The sequence below is a fragment of the Notamacropus eugenii genome, chromosome 1 (genome assembly GCF_028372415.1).
Source record: "Notamacropus eugenii isolate mMacEug1 chromosome 1, mMacEug1.pri_v2, whole genome shotgun sequence".
Classification (NCBI taxonomy): domain Eukaryota; kingdom Metazoa; phylum Chordata; class Mammalia; order Diprotodontia; family Macropodidae; genus Notamacropus; species Notamacropus eugenii.
In genome coordinates, this window is record NC_092872.1 from 583,249,995 (window position 1) to 583,272,665 (window position 22,671).

Here is a 22,671-nt window from a genome sequence, read left to right on the forward strand (position 1 = left end):
TTCTTTATCTTTCTGGGGATATAAAAGGAGTGAGGAAGAGTGTGTAGTAACATAGAGGAAAAAGAACATTGGATTTGGATTCAGAGAACCTGAGTTCTTCTGGTTCCTAGTATCATGATTTCTGTGACATTAAATTCTGAGGTTGGACTAAATGATCTTTCAGGTGGTCCTTTCCAGCTCTAAAGCTTATGACTGATATGAAGTTCAAAAGACAACACTCTCTCAGACATTCTTTGGTGTGTGGAATTAATATAGACAGGCCAGAGTGATGACAATAGTCATGTTTATCCATTCTGCACTTAGGGACATATACACAATATATATTGACTAATTGTTATGTTTTCAGCCAAGTGATTTTGGGAACTGAAAGTATATTAAGTCCCCCGTACCCATTTAAAAAGAACATTGACTACCTCCCACTCCTCCTGGTTGTCCTACTGAGCTGGAAAAGCATTCGTTATAGATACGGTGATGGATTGTTAGTTGTCCAAAGACCAGACTAGGAGTTAAGTTCCCAGAGATTCATCACCAGGCTGACTCTAGAGGTTAATAACTTTGAGGTACATAGCAACTCTAAAAAAAACTATCTGCTATATTCTAGGGAAACTGTAGTCTGTGTCAGTGGAGAGATGACCTACACCCACAGAATTACAGCTCTCTGAAGTACTGAAAATAAGTACTTTTGGAAAATAAAATTTATTCTTATTTATTTATACCTGCCTCACACTTGTATTGTGAGATTCAGATAACAGAGCAGACTCTTTGGAAAAGATAATAGTCATGGGTCATTTATGAAATGGATAAAGAACTAAACGTGGAGCCAGGAAGATCTGAGTTCAAATCATCCCTCAGCCTCTATTTGTGTGACCCTCATCACTTACCCTCTTCTTAGTCTCAGTTTCCTGATCTGTAAAACTGTAATATATTACACCTACTTCACAGGGTTGTTGTGAGGATAATGCTAGTTAATTTGTGTAAAGTACTTTGAAAACTGGAAAGTCGTGAAACCTCATGAGAATGAATGTTAACTATTATTATTATTGATATAAACCCTTTATATACTCAACTTTTGTACCTCAAATGCAATTAATTGTATTTGATTAATTATCACAGAAATATTCAGATATGCTTATTAATGAGTTAATTTTTTAGTGGAAAATAGCGTCATTGCAGACCAAGTGTAATCAATATGACAGTGACCTTTATGAGAGAATGCAGATTTGAAACTAAAATAACATGTTTGGGAGCAGATATAATGAAGAATTTTTTTTAAGTAGCAGTGTGTCAGAAAAAATAAAATTGTGTTATTCCTAGCATGAATTTTCCATTTCTATATATGTCTGTCCATCTATATCTATATATCTGTGTATATACATATGTAAATGTCAAAATGCATACAGTCACATGGATACGCATACATACATTTGTATATGTACTGTATTATATGCATGTATGTATATATACACATACATGCAAGCAAACATACATACATACTTGAAGCAATTAGAGGTAAAAAAGAAACATTGACTTCAAAGTCAAAACTATTAGTTCTAGTCATGATTTGAAGAGTTACTGACTTGAAGACTAAGAACAAATCTTAATCTCTCTGACCCTTAGTTTCTTTATCGTATAATGGGGATTATAGTATTTGTTTGGCTTGCCACTTGGGGTTATTGTGAAGAAAGCACTTTGTAAATTAGAAACTATTATATAAGCACAGCTGTTGCTATTTTGTCACGTAGCAATCTTGAGAATAAAGACAAAGGCAAAGAAAATAAAAAATTAAAAGTAGCTTGTAGTATAGGATATTTAAAAAATCATAATGTAAATTAAAAGTCCATCAAAATTTGGGGCAGGTTATTTCACTTTAATCACAACTTTCCTAGTTTGAAGAAGTTTCACAAAAATTGGATGAAATAATGCTATTACTGTTCAGTCATTTTAGTCATGTCTGACTCTCCTTGACCCCATTTGGAGTTTTCTTGGCAAAGAATACTGGAGTGGTTTGCCATTTCCTTCTCTAACTCATTTTACAAATGAGGAACTGAGGCAAATAGGTTAAATTACTTGCCCATGGTCACGCAACTAGTAAGTGTCTGACGCTGGATTTGTATCCAGGTCTTCCTGACCCCAAGCCCAGTGACATCCACAGTACCACCTTGCTGCTGACCCAGATGAAATAATGCTATCTTGAATGTCCATCTTAAATTTAGCTTTAAAGAAAAATAACTTGAAATTAACCCAGTGCCATTAACTAATGCAATTTTTTTTTAATAGGGCCAATGTTAATGAAACAGATAATTTCCTGTGGACTCCACTCCATCATGCTTGCCATGCAGGTCAACAGGATATTGTTGAACTCCTTGTTAAAAATGGAGCCATAATAGATGCACCTTCAATCAACAACTCAACACCTTTAATGAGAGCTGTTGAAAGCTGTAGACTGGACACTGTACGATACTTAATTGAATTAGGTGCTAAATTTCAGGCTACAAACAGAAAAGGTATGTTGGAGGAATGAATTTGGAATTAGAGTTGGGTGTAGCCAATAGCCTTCAAGACATCTAACATTTTATGGCTGTACAGCTGTACTTCTGCAGCTTCTTGGCTGTGGTTACAAACATGATCACATTAAATCTCTAGCCAGCTTATAATCTACAAGAAGTAGAGACTAAAGTTTTAATGGACTCCTATTTCCACCTAAACGATGATAAGGGATTGACTTGAGTAGGAGCCATTGTTGGCTCTAAGAATCCAAGGGAAGGCCACTTGAGGTATTCCACAGGACAAATGAATATAAATAAAATTTAGGATCAGTTCTCTTAGAGTTTCTTGGAAACAAACATTACACGAAAAATATAAAATCCTATTATTTCAGATCTTTATATATGTAGAGATATATATAGATATATATATCTCACATATCTATATATAGATATATATCTATATATATGTGAGTGCATTAATAACTTCCCAAGCACAGAGAGAATAAAAAAATTTACTCTCGTTTAGGAGATGAATTGTTCCCTAATTACTGATAGTCTTTGTAACCTCTGTTAAGCTCTATAAAACTATCACAGATGAGCCAGTGCAATGTTGGGTCAGCAGCTGGGTGAATTGCATAGTCAACTGCATACCTTCAGTCACCTCCACTTCCAAACACACACACACACACACACACACACACACACACACACACACACATCCTACCCCAAATTCTGTACTTATGTAGTACAGATGTAGTACCATCCGTGTTAGGGAAGTCATCATGAAATACTGGAAAGGGCATTGGATTTGGAGTCAGATGACATAGGTTTAGATTCTGCCTCTTCCTAGACCTTGAGTAAGTGATTTGACCTCTATTCCCCTTACTTGGTTTCTTCATCTGTGTTATGAAGGGGATTGGATTACATTACCTCTCAGGTGGGATCCAACTTCAACATCTGATTATTTAAGAGAGGACAGTCACCATAGTTAAAAAGATACAGAGTACATAATTCATCAGTATTTATGGGCTCCATTTTGGAGATACCTCATCAAAGAAAAGTCACAGAAAGTCAATAAAGGGGGAGGGATGGAGGAATAGAGCTAGTTGTTTTAATGATGTCAATAAGTGGCATTTTAAATGTATCTTAATCTTAGCAAACTCAAATAGGAATGGAGTGTAGTAGAAAGACTAGATCCTGAATAAAGAGGTGTGATCGTTCAGATCACCACACATACACACACACCCGCTCTTAAATGCTGTCATTTTTTGAATAGGACATAATGCTTTGGATATTGCCAAAGCCTATGCCGACTACAAAATAATTGACTATATCCAAGAAAAGATGGACCGTTTGCCAAAAGCAGTAGAAGGAAAAGGAAAGGGCAAACAAAAGCCACCTCCTAAACCTGCAACTCCTGTTGGTGAAGTTCACAAAGAGGAGGTAAGACAAAGACATGTACAAGTTAAATGACTTGTCACCCTAGAAGAATTCGTACAGTTTTAAAAATATTCTTTATACCATGCTCATGAAATAATACATGTTATGAAAATTTATAATTGTATTGAAAGTAGAACAAATAAAAATATGTCTGGCTTAAGAATGAAACATTTCGGGACAACTAGGTGATGCAGTAGAGCAAAAGTTCTGGGCCTGGAATTAGGAGGACTTGAGTTCAAATGTGACCTCAGACACTTACTAGCTGTGTGACCCTGGGCAAGTCATTTAACCCCAATTGTCTTGCCAAAAAAAAATAATGAAGCATTACTGGAAATCCTCAGGGCAAAAAAAAACTGTACCTATAGCTAGATCTTTATACATAAAATGGAGAAAATAATACTCTCATTCACCATTCTCTTAAGATTGAGAAAACTTTTTTTGTAAAAACATTAAATGTGAAAAACTATTAATATCCATCCATTCTGCCCTCTAACAAAGTAAAAGTTAACTGGTGAAAGACTTTTTAATATGGTAGAATTAACTAGTGTATTTTTTTTCAAATTTTTTTTTCAAATTCACTTTGAATTGCAAAATTTTCTAACTAAATATCAATATGGTTGAAAGAAAAAGGAAGGCACAAAAAAGATTATATTCTTTTAGTCCTATAATGATTCAATACTTCTCTAAGATATATTGATACTATTCCACTGACCCTGGACTCTTGGGTCAAGAGGCATGCCACTCTAGTACACAGCAACTCTCAACATTAAATTACCACACTAAGGGTTGGGTCATTAGTTAATGGGTGATTGTCAACCTGGAGTGATGCCTCTACTGGAGTGCAATGTGAATCTATTGATCTGTTCGTGTGCTGTTTAACATAATAATCCAGGGCATCAGGAGTCAAAAGGATCTGAGGCAGACTTGAGTAATGGGATGAATCTACTAAGATTAAATTTAATAGAAAAGAAATGTAAAGTCCCAGGCTTGGTTTAAAAACAATCAGCTTCACAAATACAAATAGGTCACATTTCATGTGAAGAAGACTTGGGGTTTAGTGAACTTAATATGAGTCAATAGTATGGTATGATAACCAAGATCATGTAAGCAGTCTTCATCAAGAGAAGCTTAGAGTTTTAAACATGGTTGGGTATAATCATGCTGTTCCTTGCTTTAGTCAAATGACATCTGGAACATTATTATTATGAACCACATCTGAAAAGTCATATTAAGTTCTTAATGCCAGTTTTGGCAAAAGGAAGGGAGGGGCTACAAGGAAGAGAGGGGCCACTAAGGTGATGAGGGGACTACAGAAACCGTCTCTCGTAAGGACTTCCAAGTGGAGGACGTGACCTGTGAATGTCAAGTATAAAAGTAGTGACTTCAGAGGAGTGATTAAAGGAAGTCACAGAGAAGGAGGTTTCAGTCTAATGTAATTTCTTTTTAAATCCTTACAGTTAGAAATTGGAATTTGGTACAAAATTGGAATGAGTCCCTTCAGGATGTATTATTGTGTGTTCCTTTTATGGAAGGTTTTCAAGCAAAGACTGCATTACCCCTTGCTCTGGTGTTCCCAAGAAAAAAGGGTGGGCTTGGATTTGATGGCTGCTAAGGTCCCTTCTACCTGAGATGCTGTGCTTTGGTGACAGTTTAGTGTCATGCTTTCCTTGGTGATCTGAACAGCAGAATGTTTTATATTCCCTTCCTCCCCTGCAGTGCTCTTAATCTACTGCGAATGGGTCAAGTTTACTACCTGTCTAGTTCTGAATCATCAGAAAAGTTCATGCTGCAAACCAGTGAAAAGGTGAAGATAGGCATTTCTCCTGTGATTAGCAGAAGTACAGCGTCTATAGGGTGGTAGGAAATAGGAATGTTTCCCTGGAAGTCCAGACTGCCTCAGCTTGAAAGGGAATGTGGGGGAAATCCTAGTATGAGACTGACAGCTACAGTGATACAGATACATAGTAGGTGACAGGTTCATGTCATATGCTAATGCAATTTTCAGTGGACAGCCAACCTCCCAACCAATGAGAAAGCACCTGGTCACAAAAGACTAGAGTGAAGCCTTTATGTAATATGACTCTTGCTGCAGCAAGTTAAAGACGTCAGCTTTTCCCAAATTTGTGCAAAACCACTGAATGGGAGCCATTTCAGCTTGGATTGGAATTTTCCTTACTAAGAGTGGAATAAAATGGTATATAAATTTATTTCTGGCTTTAGAATAGACCCTAGCATATTACAAAAGATAAGAAGCTACAAAACATACAAGAATACTTTCCTATAACTAATAACTTCTTTGGATTAAATTTCAGGAGTCACTTCCACCAGTTTATAATATCCCACCCGTAAAGGAGGTAAAAGCACCCGTTAAGGATAATGTTGTTCATCTCAATTCCCTGATTACCAGTGGATTTACAAAGAAAGTTAACATCACATATGTACCGCGGAAAGTAAGTTCTTTGGCAGAAGTTAAATTTTATTTTATAATTTCACATTATAATCTTAAAATTACATGTATTGATTAACATAACCCTCATTGGTTTAATTTCTAAGCTGCTAAAATGCTTAAAGGTATCACTAGCCATTTTAACACAGATCTACTAATCTTTTCCCTCAGATCATTTTTTCTTTGTAAATTTTGAGAGTTAACATACTTGCTCTTGGGAAGAACATAATCCAGAGGAACATGAAGATCCAGAATCTCTGCAGCTAATCAATATTTAAATTGTAACTGTCAGGCTCTCTGTAAAAGCACCCCCCAAAATTCTGATGGCTAACTGGATTTTCCACTTTTCTTCCAAACACTTCCACTAATTTGCTGTGTCGGCTAATTTCTTGATGCCAAAGCTTCCATATCCATAAATGTTCTTAATACATTTAATAATAATATTTCAAAATTAATAATGTTGAAATATTTTTTAAAATCATATTTTAAGTTACAAAGGAATTGTAGTTTGTTGTTAAAATGAAAGAGAGGATAGAATGAGAGACAGGAACTTATTTATAATAATATTCTTTGAAGTACTGACCTTTATTTTACTAAATGATGAGTGCTCAATACTAGCAATATTTTCAGCCATATATTTCTCTGTATAAGCTTTTAAGGTTTCTTTAGAGGTTATCATGGAGCAGCTAGGTGGTGCAGTGGATAGAGTACCAGTGCAGGAGTGAGGAGGACCTGAGTTCAAATCTCACCTCAGACACTTGACACTCACTAGCTGTGTGAGCTTGGGCAAGTCACTTAACCCCAGTTGCCTCATCCTGGGTCATCTCTAGTCATCCTGATGAATATCTGGTCACTGGGTTCAGATGACACTGGAGGAGAAGTGAGGCTGGTGACCTGCACAGCCCTCCTTCACTCAAAAAAAGTCAAGTGCAAGTCATGTCATTATTTCTCTGATGGCATGGTCTTCTACGGCAATGAAGGACGAACACACACACACAGAGGTTATCATAGATATTTGAAACTATTTTTGTTTTATGCAATTAATTAGTATAGTCTATTCATCCATCTTTTGTTGATTCCCTAGTATGCTCTCCACACCTTAAAGGTTTGGCACTTTCCCTTAAGTCCCTCATCCCATCCACCATCTCACTCTTAGCAGGTGACCTCACTCTTACTTTACTGAAAAGTCCAGAAGAAGTATAGGAGCCAGAAGAGAAAGGTACTTTGAGAGGGAACTTCAAGACATAAGAGAAATTTAGTGACTTTTCCAAGATTATACAAGTACTAAGTACCAGGATTTAAATGCAGGTCTATGGATTCTAAATGTAGCACTTTCTGAGGGACAGTGCAGGTTCCATATTGAGACCGAAGTAATCCTGTAGGCATCTTTATCTACTCTTACCTTCATTTCAACACATCTTAGTCTTCTCTTAACCCTCAGAGAAAGAGATGTCTTTTGTTCCTTTGGAAGCTAATCTTTTGCTGTCTAATAATTTGTTCAAGAATTCAATCAACAAGCATTTATTGAAGTTTCTTTCTGCCTGGCACTGCTTAGGTACTGTGGATACAAAGACATAAATTAAATAATCCTTTCCCTTAAGGATATGTATTCATTTTTGCTAATTCCTATAGAATGCATAGGAATTAGCAAGATGAATACATATATACAAAAGTATATAGAAAATACATGCAAGGTGATTCCTTGAGGACAGTCCCAAACCACTCTAGCGGATCAGGAAAGGTTGCAAAATTGAAGATATTTGGTTTGAGCTTTCAAGAAAACTTAGTTCGTTATTGTCCTTCGTTCTTGAAGAGGACCATATTGACATCAGTATGTTTAAGTCAAGTTATATTGTACTCAACTGTGGCTAAGGAGACCAGTTGGAACTCAAAATGCTCTGCCACAGATTGGGCACAATAGTCCATAAGAATATATAAGGTGGATTCTCTAATTTTGTGCATCTCACGCTTCTTTTGAGCTACTTTGATTCTACTCTGCTCCTAGAGCACAGCATCTTCTTTGATGCAGGTACACCATGCTGGGAGGTCCTTTACTAGTGTCTCCCTTGTCACACAATCAATTCCAAAGTTCTTCTGAGAGAAAGTGAATTTAGTATTCTAAGAGGCAAAGGTAACCAAGAAGGTCAATTCCAAGATGGGAAGACAGCTTATGCAAAGGCACAGAAATGGGAGAGTTTGTCATCCTATTTAATTTACCCTTTCTTTTCTAGTACTTTCAATCTCATCTTTTTCCAGTAACATCTTATATTCTGCCTTTAGATGCATATAGTTTCCTCCATTTGAGAGAAACAAACAAGCAAACATTTTAATTGTCCCACCCTACAGAATCCTCATACAATAGTATATAAAATATTAGCATGTACAATATATAAAATAGTTTTCTTTTTCTATTTGCTTTCAATCTAAATTCTTTTTTTGATTGTTTAAAATGTTCTTTAACATTATTAGTAAAATTAACACATTTTATATGTGTATGTATATACATATATCTGCATAATTATTTTTCATGCTTTAAGAACTGAGAATTCACTAGCCCTAAGATTGTCACCAAACACAGTTACATTATTTGCTCAATACAAATTATTATATTATCTATAATGTGCATTTGATTTGGGACCATTATAAAATAAAGATAGATTTTTTTCTCATTAGTGTAAAACATGTTTTTCATTAAGTTCATGATTTATGGGAGAGTTTGTTGAGTTTCTTTTTGCTGCTTCCCCCCTTTCTTTTTTTAAAATTTATTATTAGTTTTCAACATTCATTTCCATAAGATTTTGAGTTCCAATTTTCTTCCCATCTTTCCCTTCCTCTCCACCCTGAAATGGCCTGCATTCTGATTACCCTACCCATCCCCTAGTCTGCCCTCCCTTTTATCATCCCCCCTCTTATCATCCCCTTCCCCTTTACCTTCTTGAAGGGCAAGATAGATTTCTGAACCCCACTGACTATTGTTTTCCAGTTGCATATAAAAACAAATTTTTAACATTTATTTTTAATGCTTTGATTTCCAAGTTCTCTCTCTTCTTCCCTCCCCACCCACCCTCACTGAGAAGACCAGAAATTCAATATAAGTTGTACATGTGTAGTTATGCAAAACACTTCCATAATAGTCATGTTGTGAAAGACTAACTATATTTCCTTCCATCCTATCTTGCCCCCAATTATTCTATTTTCTCCTTTGAGCCTGGTTCTTTTCAAAAGTGTTTGCTTCTGACTACCCCTTTTCCCAATCTTCTCCCTTTCATCGTTCTCCACCTTATCCCCTTCTCTTCTACTTTCCTGTAGGGTAAGATACCAAATTGAGTGTGTATGTTAGTCCCTCCATAAATCAAATCCAGTGAGAGCTAGGTTCACTTGTTCCTTCTCACTTCCCCCCTCTTACCCACCATTGTGAAACCTTTTTCTAGCCTCTTTTATGTAAGATAATTTACCCCCATTCTATCTCTCCCTTTCTCCTACTCCCAATATATTGCTCTTTCATCCCTTAATTTTTTTCTTAGATATCATTCTTTCATATTCAACTCACCCTGTGCCTATCTATCTATTTATCTATGTGTCTATCTATCTATCATCTCCTTCCTCCAACTACTCCAATACTGAGAAAGGTCTCATGAGTTACGAGTATCATCTTTCCAAGTAGGAATCTAAACAGTTCAAGTTTAATAAGTGTCTTATGATTTTTCTTTTCTGTTTACTTTTTCATGCTTCTTTTGATTCTTGTCTTTGAAAGTCAGATTTTCTATTCAGCTCTCATCTTTTCATCAAAAATGCTTGAAAATTCTCTATTTCGTTGAATATCCATTTTTTCCCCTGAAGTATTATACTTAGTTTTGCTGTGTAGGTGATTGTTGTTTCTTAATCCTGGCTCTTCTGACCTCAGGAACATCATATTCTAAACCCTTTGATCCCTTACTGTAGAAGCGTCTAGATCTTGTGTTATTCTGATTTGTATTTCCATAATACTCGATTTTTTTTTCTTTCTGGCTGCTTGCAATCTTTTCCTTTGACCTGGAAACTCTGAAGTTTGACTACAATATTCCTAGGAGTTTTCCTTTTAGGATCTCTTTCTAGAGGTGATTGGTGGATTCTTTCAATTTCTATTTTACCCTCTGGTTCTAGAATATCAGAGCAGTTTTCCTTAATATTTTTTTTTCATTTTTAACACAGTTCATGTCACATAAAACAATTCCTATTTTTGGTCAGGTGATATTTCTTTTAAAGCATTTACAATATAGACCACAAACAAATTTTTTTTAACATTAACCACCTGAGTCACAAATAATAACTATGTGTGCTAACTTCACAAGCCCTTGACCTCATTGTCTCCACGCTATTACTAAGAATTAAAGGACCCTAACTTGTTGTTGTTGTTCTAAAGTCCTAAGTCCAATAGTTTAATTTTAGACTTAACCTTGGATGTTCCCCTACCAACAATCTATAATTTAATAGATCTGGTATTAAGCTTACAAACCTTTTGATTATAGGAAATTGCCACTAAGAGTAGGGACATTGCAGGGAAACAATATCTCCCCAACTTCATGTCAATTCCAGGCAAGATTAGATGGTCAACGTGCATTCAGTCAGGCTTAAAGTCTGCCAGGTGTCAGTGGGGAAACTGAGTCAGGAGAATCCTACCTCAGCCCAGGCTGAACAGTCGCTCTCCCACCCTTCCCATGAGATCACCTTTTGGAGTTCATATCAGCATCTCACAGACTTGCTGGCATCTTTGATTGGATGCTCAGACCACCTTTCTTGCTATCCATACCTGGAGTTAGACTTAGAAGAAGAGTCACTTAATAGTCCCATATGATCTTAAAATAGCAAGTTCCAATAAACTGGTTTCAGATATATAATTTCACATTGGCTAAGAATGTTTTTTGAGACAAGTCTTAAGTGGCTTACATGCCTTTCTATACATGTTCTAGTTCCTGATTAAATAACAATCATAAAATCAAATTTACCATTAAAACCTTAACTTTTCCATCAATGCCAAATTGTTCCTGAGGTTACCTGCCTCCAGGAAACCTAGATGAAAATTCTTTTCCCCAAATTAAAGATGCCTCTGATTTAGTCTCAGTAATTAATTTAGTCAATTGTTTCAATACTAATTGCTTTTATATCACTTTGTAACATGTCCAGTTTTTCTCCTTATCTCTCCCCTCCCCCCATCCCCTAATACCTTGCATTCTGATTGCCTCTTCCCTCAATGTACCTTCCCTTCTATCACACCCCACCCTTCCCTTATCCTCATCTTCTCTCTTTTCTTGTAGGGCAAGATAAATTTCTATACCCCATTACCTGTGTTTCTTATTTCCCAGTTATATGCAATTATAATTCTCAACATTCCTTTCTAATACTTTGAATTCCAACTTCTCTCCCTCTCTCCTTCCCTACCCATTCCCATTGAGAAGTCAAGCAATTCAATGCAGACTAAATATGTGTCATTTTGCAAAAGACTTCCATAATAATCATGTTGTGTAATACTATGTTGCCCTCTATTCTACTCTGTCCCCCCTTGTTTTTTTATTCCCTCATTTGACCTTGTCCCTTCCCAAAAGTGTTTATTTCCAGTTACTCCTTTTTCCCATTTACCCTCCCTTCTATCATTCCCCTCACCCTACTTGTCACCTCCTCCCCTACTTTCCTGTAGTGTAAGATAAATTTTCATACCAAATTTAGTGAGCATGTTATTCCCTCCTTAAGCCATATGTAGAGAGAGTAGCTTCACTTTTCCCCTCTTGTGTTCTCTCTTTTCTCCTCGATTGAATAAGATTTTTCTTATCTCTTTTATGAGTTATAGTCTGCCCCATTCCATTTCTCCCTTTTTCCTCTCAGCGTTCTCCTCCCTCACCCCTTAATTTTTATTTTATTATTTTGTGGATATCATCTCTCCTGATTCAATACAACCTGTACTCTGTCTATATGTGTGTGTGTATGTACAATCCCTCCACCTACCCAAATACTGAGAAAAGTCTCAAGAGTTACAAATATTTTCTTTCCATGTAAGAATGTAAACAGTTCAGCTTTAGAAAGTCTTTTATGATTTCTCTTTTCTGTTTACCTTTTCATGCTTCTCTTGATTCTTGTGTTTGAAAGTCAAATTTTTTTTTCAGTTCTGGTCTTTTCATCATGAATGCTTGAAAGTCCTCTATATCATTGAATGACCACTTTTTCCCTTGAAGTATTATACTCAGTTTTAATCCCAGTTCCTTTGACATCTGGAATATCCTATTCCATGCTTTTCAGTCCCTTAATGTTGAAGCTGTCAGATGCTATGTTATCCTAATTGTATTTCCACAGTACTTGAATTGTTTCTTTCTAGCTGCTTGCAATATTTTCTCCTTGACCTGGGAACTCTGAAATTTGGCCACAATATTCCTAGGAGTTTCTCTTTTTAGATCTCTTTCAGGAGGTGATAGGTAGATTCTTTCAATGTTTATTTTGCCCTCTGGTTCTAGAATATCAGGACAGTTTTCCTTGATAATTTCATGGAAGATAATGTCTAGGGTCTCTTTTTGATCATGGCTTTCAGGTAGTCTCACAATTTTTAAATTGTTTCTCTTGGATCTATTTTCCAGGTCAGTTGTTTTTCCAGTGAGATGTTTCACATTATCTTCTATTTTTTCAGACTTTTGGTTTTATTTGCTAACTGCTTGATTTATGTCATAGTCATTCATTTCCCTGAACTCAGTTCTCTCTTTCAAGAACTATTTTGTTCAGTGAGCTTTTGAACCTTCTCCTCCATTTGGCTAATTCTGCTTTTTAAAGCCTCCTTCCCCTTATTGGCTTTTTGGACCTCTTTTTCCAATTGAGTTAGCTTCTTTTTAAAGGTGTTATTTTCCTCAGCATTTTTTTGGTTCTCCTTTAGCAAGCTGCTAACTCACTTATTGCCTGAGCCCTGTTTAAATTCAGTTTGGAGGCCCTGAAGGCAGGGGCCTTGAATTCCTGTGTCAGTGTGCCTTGTTCTTTCTCATCTGAAAGGATGGGAGGAGACAGCTGTTCACCAAGAAAGTAACCTTCTATGGTCTTATTTTTTTTTTCCCCTTTTTTGGGCATTTTCCCAGCCAGTTACTTGACTTCTGAATTCTTTGTCAAAAGGATGGTCCTATTGCCCCTCCTCTCTCTCTAGTACCCTGTTCAAGGCTGAGATTCGACTCACCTGCTCTATTCCCCCCAGGGCTTTGGGTGGGGGCAGGGCTGTTACTGAGGGCTGAGGTTTAGATCAGCTGCTCCCTACCACTAGAGGCTTTAAGCTGAGCTGCCTGGACAGTGGACCCTGGTTGCTTCCTGGCCAATGTAGCTGACTGCAGTCTGCTGCTGCTGTTGCTGCTGTCAGCTGGGGCTATTGCTGGAGGAACCCCTTTCCCCTCTTGCCCAGCTGGGAAATCCCTCCCACACTGACCTTTGGAGCCTCCTTTGTCACTTGTGGGTTGAGATATCTGGGACCCTCCCTGCTGGGAACTCTGCCCCAGAGTTCTGTTCAGGTCCTATTCCTCCCAGGGCTGGGCTCAGCTCTCCTCAGCATTCTGTGAGATAGACCTTTCCTGTAGGCCTTCCAGGTTACCTTTGTCTGGAATCCTCTTTCACTCTGTTGTTCTGTGGCTTCTGCTGCTCTAGAATTTGTTGACAGTCATTTTTTACAGGTATTTTGTAGGCTGTAGGGGAAGCACTAGAGTATATGTGTCTTTCTACTCCGCCATCTTGGTTCTGCCCCCTCTCCTTAATAATTTCTTGAAAGATAATGTTTAGACTCTTTTCTTTTGATCATGGCTTTCAGATAGTGCAATAATTTTTAAATTCTCTCTCTTGGATCTATTTTCCAGGTTAGTGGTTTTTCAAATGAGATACTTCACATTGTCTTCTATTTTTTTCATTCTTTTGGTTCTGTTTTATAATTTCTTGATTTCTCATAAATCTTATTTTTTTAGGACCATAGGACCATCCTCTTGACAAAGGATTCAGAAGTCAAGTAACTGGCTGGGAAAATGCCCAAAAAAGGGAAAAAAAACAAGACCATAGAAGGTTACTTTCTTGGTAACAGAATAGAACAGGTGGGAAAGGGGTTCCTCCTCCATTAGCTTCCATCTGCTCTATTCTAATTTTCAAGGAATTATTTTCTTTAGTGAGCTTTTGGACCTTCTTTTCCATTTGGTCAGTTTTGCTTTTTATGGCATTCTTCTCATTGGCTTTTTGGATTTCTCTTGCCATTTAGGTTAGTCTATTTTTAAAGTGTTATTTTCTTCAGTATTTTGGGGGTCTCCTTCAGCAAGCTGTTGACTCAATTTTCATGATTTTCTTGCATCACTCTCTTTTCTCTTCTCAGTTTTTCATCTCCTTCCCTTACTTGATTTTCAAAATCTTTTTTGAGTTCTTCCTTTACCTGTGACCAATTTGTATTTTTCTTGAAGGCTTTTGATGTAGGAGTTTTGACTTTGTTATCTTCTATTTATGTGTTTTTATCTTCTTTGTTACCAAAGTAAGATTCTATAATCTGAGTTCCTTTATGACATTTACTCATATTCCCAGCCAAATAGTTGGCCCTCTTACTCTGTCAAGTTAAGACTATGCTTCCAGTGGGGCTAGGTGTTGGGGGTATTGTCCCAGGCTTCAGGGATTTTGTATTAGCTACTCGATTCCCCCAACATCTGTGGGCCCAGAGCTCCATAAGCAACCTCTGTCACTGCTGCTGCCTCTGTCACCATTGGCCTCTGCTGCCACCCCCCACCCTCACACTTTGGGACTGCATCTAGACTCCTTTTTCACCCAGGTCCCACAGAGTTTTCCCACTGACCTTTTTGGTGTGTGTGGGTTGAGAAGTCTAGAAAGTGCCACAACTGCCAATGATTGAGTTCCCTAAGGCCTGTTCTGGCCAGTTTGTGCTGGTATAAACTATGCCAGACTGAGTTCCACTCCCTGCCCAGTGTGATAGACTCTTCCTGTCAACTTTACACATTGTCTTGGGTTGAGGGTTTATTTCACTCTGTCATTTTGTGGAAGGAAGTCTCTTCTTTTCCTCTGTCATCTTGGCTCTGCCCCCTCTGTGTAAATTCTGAAGTCCCTTACAGCTCTAATCTTTTGTGACTATGCTTCATGAACCAAGTGATCTGTTCCTGTTGCTTTATTTTCTTCATCACTCATTCCTTTCCTATGATACTCTTTTCAAATTTTGCTTCTATACCAAACACCCCTCTGAAAAACTCATAAATATTAACTCACGGACTCCTTCTTAATAAATCCAGAATTCTTTTCTTAATTTTCATTTTTCTTAATCTCATTTGACATTTGGCATTTTGACCACCCTTCTTAAAATTCTTCTTTCTCCTCTTTTCCTCTCTAACCACTCCATCTCCACATTTACTGGTTGCTTTTTCTACTTCCATTGCCCTTTGGGCTTCTTCCAAGGGCATCTGTAGCTTCTTTACATTTTTTCACTTTATATTTCTTTCCTTTGGAGAGCTCACCTATTCTCAGTACTTGATTCATCACCTCTATACTCAAATTTGCCTCTCTTGGCTTGACTCTGTCCCTGAATTCTTTTTTTTTTTTTTTTTTTTTTTTTTTTTTTATTATTAAATTTATTTATTTAACTTTTAACATTCATTTTCACAAAATTTTGGGTTACAAATTTTCTCCCCTTTTATCCCCTCCCCCCCCAAACACCAAGCATTCTAATTGCCCCTATGACCAATCTGCTCTCTCTTCTATCATCCCTCTCTGCCCTTGTCTCCATCTTCTCTTTTGTCCTGTAGGGGCAGATAGCTTTCTATACCCCTTTACCTGTTTTTCTTATTTCCTAGTGGCAAGAACATTACTCGACAGTTGATCCTAACACTTTGAGTTCCAACTTCTCTTCCTCCCTCCCTCCCCACCCCTTCCCTTTGGAAGGCAAGCAATTCAATATAGGCCATATCTGTGTAGTTTTGCAAATGACTTCCATAATAGTTGTGTTGTATAGGACTAACTATATTTCCCTCCATCCTATCCTGTCCCCCATTACTTCTATTCTCTTTTGATCCTATCCCTCCCCATGAGTGTCGACCTCAAATTGCACTCTCCTCCTCATGCCCTGCCTTCTATCATCCCCCCCACCCTGCTTGTCCCCTTATCCCCCACTTTCCTGTATTGTGAGATAGGTTTTCCTACCAAAATGAGTGTGCACTTTATTCTTTTCTTTAGTGGAATGTGATGAGAATAGACTTCATGTTTTTCTCTCACCTCCCCTCTTTATCCCTCCACTAATGAGTCTTTTGATTGCCTCTTTTATGAGAGATAATTTGCCCCATTCAATTTCTCCCTTTCTCTTCCCAATATATTTCTCTCTCACTGCTTGATTTCATTTTGTTTTAAAGATATGATCCCAACCTATTCAATTCACTCTGTGCACTCTGTCTCTATGTATGTGAGCGTGTGTGCATGTGTAATCCCACCCAGTACCCAGATACTGAAATGTTTCAAGAGTTACAAATATTGTCTTTCCATGTAGGAATGTAAACAGTTCAGCTTTAGTAAGTCCCTTATGACTTCACTTTGCTGTTCACCTTTTCATGGTTCTCTTCATTCTTGTGTTTGAAAGTCAAATTTTCTTTTCAGCTCTGGTCTTTTCATCAAGAATACTTGAAAATCCTCTATTTCATTGAAAGACCATTTTTTCCCCTGAAGTATTATAGTCAGTTTTGCTGGGTAGGTGATTCTTGGTTTTAGTCCTAGTTCCTTTGACTTCTGGAATATACTGTTCCATGCCCTTCGATCCCTTAATGTAGAGGCTGCTAGATCTTGTGTTATCCTGATTGTATTTCCACAATACTTGAATTGTTTCTTTCTAGCTGCCTGCAGTATTTTCTCCTTGACCTGGGAACTCTGGAATTTGGCCACAATGTTCCTAGGAGTTTCTCTTTTTGGATCTCTTTCAGGCGGTGTTCTGTGGATTCCTTGAATATTTATTTTGCCCTCTGGTTCTAGAATCTCAGGGCAGTTTTCCTTGATAATTTCATGAAGGATGATGTCTAGGCTCTTCTTTTGATCATGGCTTTCAGGTAGTCCCATAATTTTTAAATTGTCTCTCCTGGATCTATTTTCCAGGTCTGTTGTTTTTCCAATGAGATATTTCACATTATCTTCCATTTTTCCATTCTTCTCTCTTTGTTCTGTGATTTCTTGGTTTTGCATAAAGTCATTAGCCTCCATCTGTGCCATTCTAATTTTGAAAGAACTATTTTCTTCAGTGAGCTTTTGAATCTCCTTTTCCATTTGGCTAATTCTGCTTTTGAAAGCATTCTTCTCCTCATTGGCTTTTTGAACCTCTTTTGCCAATTGAGTTAGGCTAGTTTTTAAGGTGTTAATTTCTTCAACATTTTTTTGGGTCTCCCTTAGCAGGGAGCTGATCTGCTGTTCATGCTTTGACTTCATGTCTCTCATTTCTCTTCCCAGCTTTTCCTCCACCTCTCTAACTTGATTTTCAAAATTCTTTTTGAGCTCTTCCATGGCCTGAGCCCATTGGGTGGGCTGGGACACAGAAGCCTTGATTTCTGTGTCTTTGCCTGATGGTAAGCATTGTTCTTCCTCATCAGAAAGGAAGGGAGGAAATGCCTGTTCGCCAAGAAAGTAACCTTCTATAGTCTTATTTCTTTTCCCTTTTCTGGGCATTTTCCCAGCCAGTGACTTGACCTCTGAATATTTTCCTCACACCCACCTCACCTCCTGATCCTCCCAGCCCGTGTTTGTGGTCTGAGATTCAAATGCTGCTTCCAGCCTCAGGGCTTTTGGCGGGGGCAGGGCTGCTATTCAGTATGAGATTATGATCTGGTGCTGAGATCGGGGCAGGGCCACCTCTCAGGCTCAGTTCCCTGAGGGGGTTTATGCGCAGACCTTCCGCAATAGATTCAGGCTCCCGCCGGCTTGGGGAGCCCCTGTCTGCAGCCGCCTCTCAGCTTCTACCTCCCGGGGGGGGGGGCCTGAATTATGGGGGCACCCCACTCCCCTCTCGACCCACCAAAGAGACTCTCTCACCCACCCCTGTCACCTGTGGGTGGAGGGACTTGTGCGGCCGCTGGAGATCCCGTCCCTGAAGCCTGCTCGGATCTGTTTCTCTCGGTGCCGCAGCCGTGGCCGCAGCAGGTCTGGGCTGGGCTTTGTGTCTGCAGCGCGAGGGACCTTTTGCGAGAGGTTTGCAGATCCCTCTGTGGGTGGAGGGACCCGCGTGGCCGCTGGAGATCCTGTCTGTGAAGCCTGCTCGGATCTTTTCCTCTCGGTGCCGCGGCCGCGGCAGGGCTGCACTCAGCTCCCAGTCCCGGCTCCCAGTCCCGGCGCCCAGTCCGCAGCGCGAAGGACCCCCCGGCGAGAGGTTTGCTGGTCTCTCTGGAACAGAAATCTCCCTCGCTCCAATGTTCCGTGGCCTCTGGGTGCGGAATTCGCCGTGAGTTACTTCCCTGTAGCCATTCTATGGGTTGTGGGTTCAGAGCTATGTGTATGTGCGTCTTTCTACTCCGCCATCTTGGCTCCGCCCCCTGTCCCTGAATTCTAATTAGCTATTTTCCTACAGCTTATTCTGATGTTGTGCTGTCAGCTCAAATAAAATACATTTGTTACCCTAAGATTGAACTCACAGTCTACTCCAAATCAGCCCTTTTTCTAAATTTTTATTAGCAGTTCTTTAAATCCTTTGTTTTTAAGGATATCATTAAATTCCTTTCTTCCTTCTGTAATGAATAAGCAACACTAAGTCCTAAAATTCAGTCTTCCTCTTTAAATCTCATATTCCCACTCCAGAGATTCTGGTATAATATTTTGTTTCTTCATCCCTGAAATACTCAAACTAGCCCAACTTGACTGAAAATGATGGCAAATTTATTTAGGATAAGAGAGGTCTTTCCAATATCCATCACATTAGTGCTTTGAGTCCAAAACTTCCTTCATCTGTGCATAAGGTTTGCTTTGTCTGCATTGTGAATAATCTGTGGAATTTAATCCTGGTGCCACAAAGGAAGAAGAGAATGAATTCCTTATCTCCTCTTTTTCCTTTCCTTTTCTTTCTGTTCCAGTCTAAATCTTAGACATCTGAACCAGGGACCATTTTACCAAGGGGAGCTAGTAAGAGAGTATTTGGAAGGAGAGGCAATATGGTGTGGCAGTGGGAAGGACACTATCTGACCTTTGGCTTCTATCCTCCTCTGACCAGCTGTTTCCTTATTTGTATAATGCAGATAATAATACCCATTGTGCTTATCTCACAATGCTGATGTGACGATTGGAAAGGATAGTCTACATAAAGTTCTTTGCCATTAGTTGTAAAGCTCTGTATTAGTTGTCAGATGTCCTATGTTATAGCTCTCTTGTCCTCACCTCTTTTGGAAGTCCAAGAACAAGTTGTTATCCTGATATTATGCTGATAATATCCTGACATCTTCCTTTCATATTTCACATTTTGTGGTGGACTGTTGCATAGGTGGTTAAAATGTTTGCTTTTCAGAAGTGAAATGAGAACGTTAGGATGTGCCCTTATCTGTAGATTCACTGATGTCCTCATCAGTACAACTCCAGGAGGACAGCTCATTATATTCCCACACAGTGTTGGTTTCTTCTGTTAGGTCTCTCTACTTTAAATTATTATTGTTGGTTTGTGATTCATTTAAGTTTAGATGTGTAAATTAATGATGCCTAGAGTGTGTGGCCTAATAAATGCTTGTTGGATGATGCTGCAAGTGTCCATTATCACAAAAATGCTAATAGAGAATTAAAAAAAAAAGATAAAAGTCATTTGAAAGTAATATGAATGTTTTAATCTTCCTCATTTGATTATATCCAAAAATTGTTCTGACCTCAGTGTTATTTCCTTTTAGGCTTGCTGTAATGATTCTTTACTTTTCTTTACAGCTCTGGAGCCCTGAAGCTACAACTGCAGAATTAGTCAAGAAAAGAGAAATGCGGCGTGAGCGTTTCACTTATGAGGTGGACTTTGAAGACTTCATGATGCCATTTCAGAAGAACTTCACTGAAAAAGCTCAAGCTATTGAAGCCTCTATGGCTTCCTAAAGTACTTCTAGTCTGTTTTTGGTAAATGCCTTAAGTAGCCATGATGGGAATTTAGAGAAGTTAGATGCTGTTGCAGAGCCAAATCATGTCACTTGAATTTTAATCTTCAGATTACTAATGAGAGCCAGTATTCCCCTTAACAGCCATAAATCTTCTGTACTATAGAAAAACCATGCTATTTTTTTAATGAATCATTTTTAATGCTAGTTAGATTTTTTTCATATAATTTTAATCAGTGGTTTTATGTGTAAAATATACTTATCCATTATGATAATGATTATGATAATAAATATTTGTTATGCACCTACTATGTGCCAGGCACTGTGCTCAGTGCTGAGGATATAAAAAGAGATAAAAGACAGCCCTTACCCTCCAGGAGCTTATAATCTAATGAAGGAGACAACATACAAGCAAATACATACAAAGTAATCTATACACAGGATAAATGGGAAATAATTAACAAAAGGAATGTACTAGAATTAAAAGCATTTAGAGAAGACTTTCTTTAGAAGGTATGATTTGGGGAAGGGAGACTTAAAGGAAACCAGGGATTAAACACAAAACATGATTGTTCAAAAGTTTTCATATTTATGTTTAGATATTCTAAATAATCCAATCTTAAAGAATGAGTAGATCAAATAACATATTATATAAATAATCAATAATTTCATCAAAGTGAAGGACAGTAAGGAGACAGCATACCAAAATCTATGGGATGCACCCAAAGCAATACTTAGGGGAAAATTTATATCTCTGAATGCTCATATGAATAAATTAGAGAAAGAGCAGATCAATGAATTGGACGTGCAGTAAAACACTAGGAAAAGAACAAATTAAAAATACCATTCCTACAAAAAAAAGCATAGGAGTAAAGGAATCATTCCTTAAGCCGATAGGTGTTATTTATCTAATATCACCAAGCATTATCTGTAATGGTGATAATCTAGAAACCTTCCTGATAAGATTGGGGTGAAACGAGGATGCGCATTATCACCATTGTTATTTAATATTGTACTAGAAACGTTAGCTTCAGCAATAAGAGAAGAAAAAGAAATTGAAGGCATTCAACTAGGCAATGGGAAAAAAAACTTATCACTCTTTGTAGATAATATGATAGTATACTTAGAGAATCCTACAGAATCAACTAAAAAGCTAGCTGAAATAGTTAACAAACTTTAGCAGTCACTGGATATAAAATAAACCATCAACATTTCTGTATATTACCAACAAAGCCCAGCAGCAAGAGAAATTCCATTTGAAAAAACTGTAGAGAGTATAAAATATTTAGGGGTCTACTTCCCAAGACAAATCCAGGAATTATATGAACACAATTTCAAAGTACTTTTCACACAAATAAAATCAGATCTAAACAACTGAAAAATATCAATTGCTCATGGATATGGATGATATAGGTGGAATAGATAGATACACAAGACATAGTAGTAAATGGTAATCTATCATTTGATAAACCCAGTTACTCCAGTTTATGGGATAAGACTTAGCATTTGATAAAAACTGCTAAAAAATAGTATGGCAAAAACTAAGCATAGATCAACATCACATACCATATACTAAGACAAAGTCAAAATGCGTTTATGATTTAGATATAAAAGGTGATACCATAAGCAAATTAGGAAAGCAGGAAATAGTTTACCTGTCATATCTATGGAGAAGGGAAGAATTTAAGACCAAACAAGAGATAGAGAACATTATGAAATGTAAAATGGATAATTTTGATTACATTGAATTTAAAAGGGCTTGTACAAACAAAATCAATGCAACCAAGATTATAAGGAAAGCAGAAAGATGGGAAACAATTTTTACAGCAAGTATTTCTGATAAAAGCCTCATTTCTCAAATATATAGAAAATTCAGTCAAATTTCTAAGACTATGTCATTCCTCAATTGATAAATGGTCAAAGGATATGAACAGGCAGTTTTCAGATGATAAAATCTGTAGTCACATGAAAAAATGCTCTAAGTCACTATTGATCAGAGAAATGCAAAGTAAAACAGTTCTGAGGTACCACCTCCCACTGAGCAGGTTGGTTAATATGACAGAAAAGGAAAATGATAAATGCTGTACAAGATGTGGGAAAGTTGGAACATTAATGCATTATTGGTGGAGTTGTTAATTGATCCAGCCATTCTGGAGAGCAATTTGGATCTATGCCCAAAGGGCAATCAAATTGTATCCAACAATACCACTATGGGGTCTATCCCAAAGAGATCACAAAAAGAGGAAAA

The 22,671-nt window shown here is 37.7% G+C and overlaps 1 protein-coding gene across 3 annotated transcripts in view; it reads left to right on the plus strand.

The window, feature by feature from the left end:
• The window catches only part of ANKEF1 (ankyrin repeat and EF-hand domain containing 1), a 67,225-nt gene extending 46,631 nt beyond the window's left edge, over window positions 1–20,594 (plus strand). For all 3 annotated transcript variants that reach the window (XM_072634451.1, XM_072634452.1, XM_072634453.1), the window contains 4 exons: window positions 2,278–2,504; window positions 3,763–3,929; window positions 6,239–6,376; window positions 20,266–20,594. In XM_072634451.1, the coding sequence (XP_072490552.1) occupies window positions 2,278–2,504; window positions 3,763–3,929; window positions 6,239–6,376; window positions 20,266–20,424 (691 nt within the window). In that variant the 3' untranslated portion in view covers window positions 20,425–20,594. The remainder of the gene's footprint in view (window positions 1–2,277; window positions 2,505–3,762; window positions 3,930–6,238; window positions 6,377–20,265) is intronic.
• Window positions 20,595–22,671: the final 2,077 nt, after the last annotated feature.